Source organism: Pseudonaja textilis, chromosome 14, assembly GCF_049901715.1.
Source record: "Pseudonaja textilis isolate UNSWEBS1 chromosome 14, rPseTex1.2, whole genome shotgun sequence".
In the NCBI taxonomy this organism is placed as follows: Eukaryota; Metazoa; Chordata; class Lepidosauria; order Squamata; family Elapidae; genus Pseudonaja; species Pseudonaja textilis.
Genome location: NC_142003.1, coordinates 5,690,001 through 5,700,215, shown reverse-complemented (window position 1 = coordinate 5,700,215; position 10,215 = coordinate 5,690,001). Strand labels below are relative to the sequence as shown.

At 46.8% G+C, this 10,215-nt stretch overlaps 1 protein-coding gene across 1 annotated transcript in view; it reads left to right on the top strand.

Annotated features, from left to right (window-relative positions):
* Nucleotides 1-755: 755 nt before the first annotated feature.
* Nucleotides 756-10,215, top strand: part of SDR42E2 (short chain dehydrogenase/reductase family 42E, member 2) — a gene marked incomplete at its 5' end in the record, with an annotated part of 10,332 nt that continues 872 nt past the window's right edge. The window contains 10 exons of the mRNA XM_026704597.2: nt 756-1,121; nt 2,253-2,348; nt 3,044-3,101; nt 3,209-3,327; nt 4,259-4,334; nt 5,456-5,538; nt 6,796-6,933; nt 8,270-8,335; nt 8,741-8,804; nt 9,079-9,152. Coding sequence (XP_026560382.2) covers nt 756-1,121; nt 2,253-2,348; nt 3,044-3,101; nt 3,209-3,327; nt 4,259-4,334; nt 5,456-5,538; nt 6,796-6,933; nt 8,270-8,335; nt 8,741-8,804; nt 9,079-9,152 — 1,140 coding nt within the window. The remainder of the gene's footprint in view (nt 1,122-2,252; nt 2,349-3,043; nt 3,102-3,208; nt 3,328-4,258; nt 4,335-5,455; nt 5,539-6,795; nt 6,934-8,269; nt 8,336-8,740; nt 8,805-9,078; nt 9,153-10,215) is intronic.

Genomic DNA, 10,215 nt, shown 5'->3' with positions numbered 1-10,215 from the left:
GCTTCACTCCCCCGCCCGGGGGAAATTGAAACTGCCCAGGTCAGAGTTTCCCCCGCGGACGGTTCGTTCGTTAAAGGGAGAAATCGGGGTTTTTTTCTTCCTCCCTCCCCCTTTCCTTCTCTCCTTTTCCCTCTCCCTCTCTTTCTTCCCTCTCCTCCCCCTTTCCCCCTCCCCGTCCCTCTCTCTCTCTCCCTCCCTTTCACTCCCTCTCCTCCTCTTTCTATCTCCCTCCTTCTCTCCTTCCCCTTTTCCTACCCGTCTCTCCCTCCCTTCCCCTTCCTCTTCCTCTCCCTCCTCCCCCTCTCTCTTCCTCTCACTCCCTTCCCCTCTCCCTTCCCTCCCCTTTCTCTATCCTCCCTTCTTACCCCCTCTCCCACCTTTTCTCTCCCTCCTTCTCTCCTTCCCCTCTTCCTACCCTTCTCTCCCTCACTTCACTTTCCTCTTTCTCTCACTTCCCCTCTCTCTTCCCCTCGCTCCCTTTCCTCGCTCCCTCTCCTTCCCTCTCTCTTCTTTTCCACATTCATCTCTCCCTTCCCTCCCCTTTCTCTATCCTCCCCTTTCCCTATCCCTTCCTCCCTCTCCCTTCCTCTCTCATTCTCTCTCTCTCTCCCCCTCTTTCTCCTTCTCCTTCCCTTTCTCCCTCCCCTCTTTCCCTCTCCTCCTCTCTTCCTCCCATTCCCTCCTTTCCCCTCCCCAGAGAGCGCCCCGGACCCCTCCTTTCAACCTGAGTTACACACCTTCTCCTTTCATGATAAAATGACATCCGATTCCTCTTCTTACACCTGAAGCAGGTGAGGAGCAGGTGTCCCTTTGTTCCTCTGGATGAAGATTTGGGGGCTCCTCCGTCATCTTCCCAGCCTGGAACGGAGAAACCTAGAGAAAGCCAGAAACCCAGCCGGTTCTACAAGTGCAACAAGGAGGATGCCAAATTGGTCGAAAACGCTCCCGTAATCCTGACGCTGCCACCCAAGAAAGTCAGCGACAAGGCGGTCATAACCGGAGGCGCCAGTTACCTGGGCTTTACGCTCGGCTGCGCTCTGGCTAAATCGGGAACCAAAGTCATTTTGTACGATTTTAATCCGCCCATCTGGGACCTTCCAAAGGGAATCATACTGATCAGGGTGGGTCTCCTTTCTGCCCCTGGGACGGGGAGGGAAAACCCACCAAAGCAAAGATATCTGGGTGGTAATCCCTTGCAGGTAATCCTCGACTTACAACAGTCGGTTTAACAACGGTTCAAAGTTAGGATGGCCTGGGGGGTGGGGAGAAGGGAGGTATGACCTGGATTCGCACTTAGAACTTTGGTTGCTAAATCAATTGTTGTAAGTCAAGGAATCTCTCTCTGTCTCTCTTTCTCTCCCTCCCTCTCTCCCTCTCCCTCTTTCTCTTCCTCCCTCTCTCCCTCCCTCTTTTTCTCTCTCCCTCTCTTTCTCCCTCCCTCTCTGTCCCTCCCTCCTTCTCTCCCTTCCTCTCTCTCCCTCCCTCTCCCCCTCTCTTTCTCTCCCTCCCTCCCTCCCTCTTTCCCTCTCTCTCTCTCTTTCTCTTCCTCCCCCTCTCTCTTTCTCTTTCTCTCCCTCCCTCTGTCTCTCCCTCTCCCTCTCTCCCTCCCTCTTTCTCTCTCTCCCTCCCTCCCTTTCCCTCTCCTCTCTCTTTCTCTTCCTCCCTCTCTCTCTCCCTCCCTCTTTTTCTCTCTCCCTCTCTTTCTCCCTCTCTCTCTGCCCCCTCTCTCCCTCCCTCTCTCCTTTTCTCTCTCTCCCTCTCTTCCTCCCTCTTTCTCTCCCTCCCTCTCTCCCTCCCTCCCCCCACATACACTGGCGACAACAATCAAACCATCCACTTGATGGGCTCTGTCGCTCTCTTGACGTCCCCAGGCTGCTTGGCCAAACCAATTCTTCAGATCTTTCAAAAGAGGATCAAAATGGAAGCCATTTTTTTTCTCTGTGGGAAGGATATTCCACAGGGAGGACATCACCACAGAGAAGGAAGGCCCTTCTTCTGGGTCCCACCACACGGGGCTCCTTAAGATAGGGGACAATCCGTACTTCTTTGCTCTGGTGGGTTGGATAGATATAAACTGAGAAAAGACCATCCTTCAAATAAATTGGCCCCCAAACCAGGGAGCACTTTGAATTCCCCGGCCAATTTGAAAAAGACGGTTCTGGGAGTTATAGTTGGAGTCACCTGGGGGGGTGGAAAATATGGAGACTTTTCCTCCAATGAGACACACATACAAGTTTTCTCCTGCCTTACAGTCGGACGTGAGAAACTTTAGTGACTTGTATTCAGCCTGCGAAGGTGTGGATTGTCTCATCCACACAGCCTCGTACGGGATGACCGGCATAGAACAAGTGAGTCCAGTTTGATTTTCCTTCCTTCGGTAGCTCCGGAGTTTTGCAAACGATGCAGGCTCTCTTGAAGATGAGAAGTTTATTCTGAAACCAGGAGACGGTGAGTTCTAGTCCTGCTTTAGGCACAAAAACCAGCTGAGTAACTTTGGGCCAATCACCAGGAGGCAGTGAATTATAGTCCCACCTTGACCATGAAAGTCAGCTAGTTGATTTTGGTCCAATCACCAGGAGAGGGTGAGTTCTAGTTCTGCCATAGGCATGAAAGCAAAGTGGATGACTTTGGGCCAATCATGCTCTCGCAAGTCTAATCCACCTCACAGGGCTGTTTTTCTTGGGAAAATAGAAGGAGGAAAGGGCATTAGGTATGCAATTCTAACAGCGGGGACTGACCTTGGAGTCAAGGTCAGCAAATAACTCTGGACATCTGACCCGCCAACGAAAAAGAAATGCAACATTTCGAAAGTATTTCCAGGACCTTCTGCCGTAACTGCTCGGGGAAATATATAAGGGGATAGAGCAGTGCTTTTCAACGTCAGTCTCTTTAAGATGCGTCCGCTTCAACTCCCAGAATTCCCTTGCCCAGGGAATTCTGGGAGTTGAAGTCCATCTGTCTTAAAGGGGCGGAGGTTAAGAAACACCGGAATAGAGCAACTCCTTTTCTGTGTTGTTGTGACGTGTTCTTCCTCTTCTCCTAGCTGCACAAGAAGCGCATTCGGTCGGTCAACATTGGAGGGACCGGAATCGTCCTTGAAGGTGTGTTAAGTGGTGTTTTGTGTGTGGTTGTGATGATGGTAGGTGACTCCCCCCCCGCCTGGTGTGATTTGAACCCCCAACCTTGCCCCTTTCTTTATCTCCCCCAGTTTGCAAGAGGCAAAGGATCCCCAGGTTGATCTACACCAGTACAGTCGACGTAGTCTTTGCCGGACAAACGATCGTGGACGGCGATGAAGCGACCGTATCCTATGTTCCTTTAGAGCAGGTACGACGTCCAGCTGAAATAAATTCTAGGTAGGCCTCAGCTTACAACCACAATCAGGACTGGAACCTCAGGGGCGAAGAGAGGCGGTCATTAAGTCACACCCGATTTGGGGGCCTTTTTTTTGTCACGTCATTAAATGAATCAAGCGGTCGTTAAGTGAGCCCGGCCTTCCCCATTGACACTGCTTGTTGGAAGCCAGGTAGGAAGGCTGCAAATGGGGAAATCCCACGACCCCAACGATCCTAAATACATGCCAGTTGTCAAGCACCCGAATCCTGATCAGGTGACCACAGTCGTAAGTGCAAGGACTGGTGGTTAAGTCCCTTCTTTTTAGTCCTGTCGTACCTCCGAGCAGATGGTCGTAAGTCAAGGACTGCCTGTACTTTTTAGCACTGAAGGAAGGAACTAAGCAGCTGATTTCTGCCCCCGGTTGAAAAATTTTGCACGAGTGTGCCAGGTTTTCCCGAACTCCAGGTCCTTGAAACATTTTGGAGTGTGCAATTCAGCCGGTTCGCACCAGTTCACACGAACCGGTAGCAAGGATTTGGTATCTGTCGCCAAACCGGTAGTAACTTCTGGCTGGCCACGCCCCCCAACCTGGTCGCCCAGTCACCACTCGCTTGCCCCACCTACCTGAAGCTCACTTGCCCTCATTTGTGTGTGTGTGTGTGTGTGTGTGTGTGTGTGCGCGCGCGTGCATGCTGCAAGAAGCAAAAAGGGAAAAAAAACAGCCACGCCCACCTAGTCACATGGCCACGCCCCCCGGCCACATCCCCTGTCCACGCCCACAGAACCGGTAGTAAAAAAATTTTTTGAATCCCACCACTGGGCCAATCACAATTCTGAAGCCAAGGTTTATTTTTTATTTTTTTTGGCTTTTGAATATCCCTCTTTTTCTTTCTCTTTCTCTCTCTCTCTCTCTCTCTTTTAGCAAGTTAATGAATATTCCCGGACGAAAGCAATCGCAGAACAAATGGTCTTGGCGGCGAATGGATCCTTCCTGCCAGGTGCTTCTCTGCAAGTTCTGCCCTTCATCTCTTTCCCTGCCACCTTTTTACAGTTCAAGAAACTAGGGAGGGTTTCTTTTGGGATGTTTGCCATGTCCCTTTCCTTCGGAGGGCTCAGCTGCCTCTTCTCGGATACTAGCTCGATACCCGTACCTCGCTGTGAAACTATGTAGTTGGGCTTAGTTTTGGGGGGAGTAAAATAAGGGGGAAAATTCTGCCTCTGCCTACCAGCATCCATTGGTATTCATAGTGTCCTGTCAGTGGATAAGAGAGTTGAGGGCTGTTTGGAAACGGAAGCATTATTTGCTGCGTGAGCAAGAAGAAGACAGCAAGGAGCCTGGGCGTGGCTTAGCTCAACTGTTCTGGACTAAAGCTGGTTGCTGCTGTGAAATTAAAACTGAACCTGACACTCCTCTCCTCTGCTTGTCTTTTGCATTTGGAAGAGATTTCTTTTCAGGTGGGGAGGGGGAGTAGAACTCCTTAGCATCAGAGAATAATAATAATAATAATAATAATAATAATAATAATAATAATAATAATAATAATAATATAGGAAATACAAATGCTCTGACCGTCATTTCAGAAAATCCTTTCTTAGTGAGGACCTAGAAGCCAAGAGGAACATAGGTGCCAAATTTTAAGTTTATATGCTTTACAGTTCTGGAGATTTTGTGATGATGCGTGAGGGGTATTTTGCATAGATAGATAGATGGATGGATAGATAGATAGATAGATAGATAGATAAACAGATAGATGATAGAAAGATGATAGATAGATGATAGATAGATAGATAAATAGATAGATGATAGAAATAGATAGATAGATAGATAGATAGATAGATAGAAAGATGATAGAAAGATGATAGATAGATAGATAGATAGATAGATAGATAGATAGATAGATAGATAGATAGATAGATAGATAGATAGAAAGATAGATAGATAGATAGATAGATAGATAGATAGATAGATAGATAGATAGATAGATTGATTGCCTAGTCTATGGTTTTCCTCCCGTCTCCTGAATTCATTCCCACGTACCATTAAACCATCTAAGAATTGCACCCAAAGGACTAAAAGTTGTCATTTCAAAGATTCATTCTGGATTGCTTTACTTCATAGGAGGAGGAAAGTTATACACGTGTGCAATCCGCCCTCCTGGAATTTATGGACCGGAAGACCTGCAGCATTTGTCTCGGTTGGCCGTACGTATTTTGATGGGCATCCCAGGGAATCTCTGATGAAGAGGTGTGTGGGGTGGGGTCACAGAAGCACCTTTGCAGGGAAAGTTAACAAGGTCTTTTAAAAATGTGTTGCATATAATTATCCAAGGCTGAAGAATAAACCCAGAAATAAGATCTCCAGCCAAGATGAACCCATTAATACAAGCGTTACATTTTTGTTTCTCAAGCTCTGAGTTTTAAATCAAACAAGGGAGAAAAAGTGAAACAATCCACTCAGTGTTTTTCATCGCCTAAGAACAATTATATAAACATCTCCCTTCCAGGATTACTTTAAATCAGTTTTCCAAACTTGGCAACTGTAAGACCTGTGGACTTCAAATCCCAGAATTCCCCAGCCATTGCTGACTGGGGAATTCTGGGAGTTGAAGTCCACAGGTCTTAATGTCGCCCAGTTTGGGAAACAGTGCTCTAAATGTTGTGGTGTTCTGTTAGAAAGAAAAAGAAAAAAAAGAAAAAGAGAAAGAGAAAGAAAGAGGGAGGAAAGAAAGGAAGGAAGGAAAGAGGGAAGGAAAGGAAAGAAGAAAAGAAAGAAAGAAAGGGAGGAAAGTAAGGAAGGAAAGAAAGAGGGAGGAAAGGAAGAAAGAAGAAGGGAGCGAGGGAGGAAAGTAAGGAAGGGAGGAAAGAGGAAAAGAGGAAAGGAAAGAAGAAAGAAAGAAAGAGGGAGGAAAGAAAGGAAGGAAGGAAAGAGGGAAGGAAAGGAAAGAAGAAAAGAAAGAAAGGGAGGGAGGGAGGAAAGTAAGGAAGGAAAGAAAGAGGGAGGAAAGGAAGAAAGAATGAGGGAGGAAAGAATGAAAGGGAGGAAAGAAAGAGGAAAGGAAAGAAGAAAGGAAAGAAAGAAAGAAAGAAAGAAAGAAAGAAAGAAAGAAAGAAAGAAAGAAAGAAAGAAAGAAAGAAAGAAAGAAAGAAAGGAAGGAAGGAAGGAAGGAAAGAGGGAGGGGAGGGAGGGAGGAAAGAAAGAAAGAGGGAGGGAGGGAGGAAAGGGAGGGAGGGAGGAAAGAATGAGGGAGGGAAAGGAAAGAAGAAAGAAAGAGGAAGGAAGGAAGGAAGGAAGGAAAAAGGAAGGATGGAAGGAGGGAGGGAGGGAGGGAGAGAGAGAAAGAAAAGAAGGGAAGGAGAAAAAAATTCAGATAGCTCTTCTTTTCCTGCGTTGCTTCTTTTTGAAGCATCCATACCTTCTCATTTAGCTGTGCCTTTGTGATTTTCCTGTTTTGCCCACAGCTCAACTGGGAAAGGGGTTTTTTTAACGTCTGTTTGGGCAATCCGGGCATCCTGACGAACTGGGTGCACGTGAAAAATCTGGTCCAGGCCCACATCCTTGCTGCCAAGGCCCTCACTCCCGAAACGGACTATATCGCGGTGAGTTTTCCATTTCCCAGACTCCCAGAGCTACCCGGACTTCACACGTAAATTTTATGCCTCGCTGGCCTCTTTTTTTCCCCTTTTTTATCCGAGGTGAGATTTTAACATACAGGTTGTCCTCGACTTACAACCCCAATGGAACCCGACATTCCTGTTGCTAAGCAAGGCAGTCGTCGAGGGAGCGATTGGCCCCATTTCATGACCTTTTTTTTTTTTGCCGCAGTTTCAAAGCCAATCACTGCAGTCGTTAAGTGAATCTGGCTTCTCCCGTTGACTTGGCTTGGCAAAGTCATAATTGGGGATCATGAGACCCTGGAATAGTGCAACTGTCATAAGTACATGCCAGTTGCCAAGCATCTGAATGTTGATCAGGTGACCCTGGGGATGCTGCAACCTGTGAGAATCGCTCATTCGTTTTTCACTGCTGTTGTAACTTCAAATGGTCACTCAGTGAATGGCTGTAAGTGGAGGACTACTTATACAAGGTTGAAAGGGGGAGGGGAATCTCCAATTTACTACTTAAGAGGTGAAAACAGGTGCTTTGGAACAAAAGGTTAAATTTTTTTATTTATTGAATTTCTCTCTCTCATCATCTATTCATCATCAGAGGGGTCTATCCACCCCTCTGTCTCCTGTCTGTCTATTCAGCTATCCATTCATCCATATCTCTCTCTCACTCACTCACTCACTCACTCACTCACTCACTCTATCTATCTATCTATCTATCTGTCTATCTATCTATCTATCTATCTATCTATCTATCAATCATCTATCTATCTCTCATTATCATTTATTTATCATCTAGGTCATGTCTCTATCTATCATCCATCCATCCGTCCATCTATCTGTATCTCTATCTCTATCATCTATCGATCTAATCTATCTAATCTATCTAATTATAATTTATCTATCATCTATCATATCTCTATCATATATCATCCATCCATCTATCCATCTTTCTATGTCTGTCTATCTGTCTATCTACATCATTTATCTATCTATCTCTCATTATCATTTATCTATCATCTATCATGTCTATCTCTCTCTCTCTCCATTCGTCCATCTCTCTATCATCTATCTATCTATCTATCTATCTATCTATCTATCTATCTATCTATCTGATTTCTATAGTTACCCATCTCAGCAAACAACTCTTGCACAGCTCACAATTCAAAACTTACATTACAATTAAAATTTAAAATTTTTTTAAAGCAATAAACAGTCAAAAGCATTAAAACAGTAAAAGAGATTTTAAAAATATTTCTATGTTTGTAACTGTGTGGAAGCATCGCTGGGATTTCAAAGTCACCTCCCTCCCTGATGTCCTTCCTAGGGTGGCCAGGCGTACTTTATCAACGACGGGGAAGAGGTCAACCTGTTTGAATGGCTCTCACCCTTGGTGAGTCCAAGATCTGTAAATTGACGTCTGTAAATGGTTTAATTGCTGCCCCAGATGATGGAGAAAGACAGGTGAGGGCCCTAAAAGTCAATCCTTGGACCTCCTTGACCAGCTGGTATTCCTTCATTGTGCATTTGTCTTCTTCTACATTTTGGCTCCGTTGACTCTGTTGGCAACTTTAAGGCTTGTGGACTTCATCTCCCAGAATTCCCCTGCCAGATCTTGCACCTTTAGACCAGGGGTGTCCGTTCTTGCTAGCTTTAAGACTTGTGGACTTCATCTCCCTTAATTCCCCAGCCAGCTAGGGAATTCTGGGAATTGAAGTCTACAAGTCTTAGTTACCAAGTTTGGAAACCCCTGGAGTAAAGAATTGTCCTTGTCAATCATCTTCCCCTTTATTTTCAGTTTGAAAGACTGGGCTACCAGAAACCATGGGTCCATATTCCTGTTCTTCTGGTTCATCTAACAGGTAAACAGTCTCCAATAATTGGCTTGATGCTGGTTTCTTACTGGGTTTGAAGTGCTATGCACCCCAAAAACCGCAGCCAGTTCTTCACCCTGATGAACCTCTTTCAGATTTTCAAGTTGGTCCTTTATTATTATTTTTCTTAGAAAATAGGGTCCCCCCACCCCCACAGTACGTAAGACCGAGATGTGAGAGAGGTTTCTAAGATGGAGGCTGGATACACGTTTGGCTTCCTGTTAAACCTGTAACTGCAGAAGCTGTATTTTCTCTTCCACAGCTGCCATCGTGGAAAAAGTACAAAATCTGTTGCTCCCCCTCGTGGAAATCACACCCCTAATCACCAGACATGAAGTAAGACATCCTTGAGCAATTGGGGAGGGGGGAAAAGGGCTCCTTGGTGGCGGGTAACTGCTTTCGTTCCGTTTGCCAACCTTTGACCTTGGTGTCCCTGGAAGGAAGGGTCCCAGATTATCCGATCTGCCCATTTTACAGATAGACCACCGAGGCTACGATCGATTTTTCCCCCCCCCCAGCGGTTTCCTATGCCTGCATGCAATGCGTTGTAACCGTAGGCTCTGTTCTGCCCAATGTTTGTTTGTTCGTTCAGCTTCTAAGCCACTCAATCCTTTTACCTCAATCTGGGCAGTGGACTATAATGCAACGGTTAATTTTGGGAAAGGCAGAGAGCCTGCCGACAAATCCTTCCCAACATCACCAAAGCAAATATCAGACAGATTATCAGCATCAAGACCTGAGGGGAGATACTTAGAGTTTAAGCCAGGTTTTAAGGTTTGGAGGAAGAGGGGTTTTAAAGCAGGGGTGGGATTCAAATTTTTTAACAACCGGTTCTGTGAGTGTGGCTAGGTGGACATGGCCATGTGACTGGGTGGGTGTGGCTGGTTTTTTTGCAGTAAACCCCCCAATTTTGGGACCTTCTGGGCCTGAAGAAAGCCTCACGGGGGGCATTTTTGCTCTCAGGAAGAAAAAAAACGGAGCCAGGTGGGGCCCCGCAGCACCCCCCATGCTCTGTTTTGGGGCCTTCCGGGCCTCAGAGAAGCCTCCTGGGGGGGTGTTTTTGCTCCCGGGAAGCTTCCCTGGGGCCCAGGAAGGCACAATATGGACGCGGAAATGGGTGCTGCGCCCCCCCCCCTCCATTTTTTGCCTTCCTGGGCTTCAAGGAAGCCTCCTGGGTGAAGCAGTAAGACAGCGAGGGGGATCCCGGCACAGCTGATCGTCGGGAGGGGGGAAAAAAAGACATAACTTAAGGAGCGACTGGGTAAGGTAGAACACAGCGACATCGGGCATGAGTACGATGTTGCGCATGCACAATAAGGACTGACTGGGCGCGGAGGGGATGGGCGGGCGGAGGGGGGGCAGGGCCAGCCAGGGGCACGATTTGCCACTTCTCCGAACT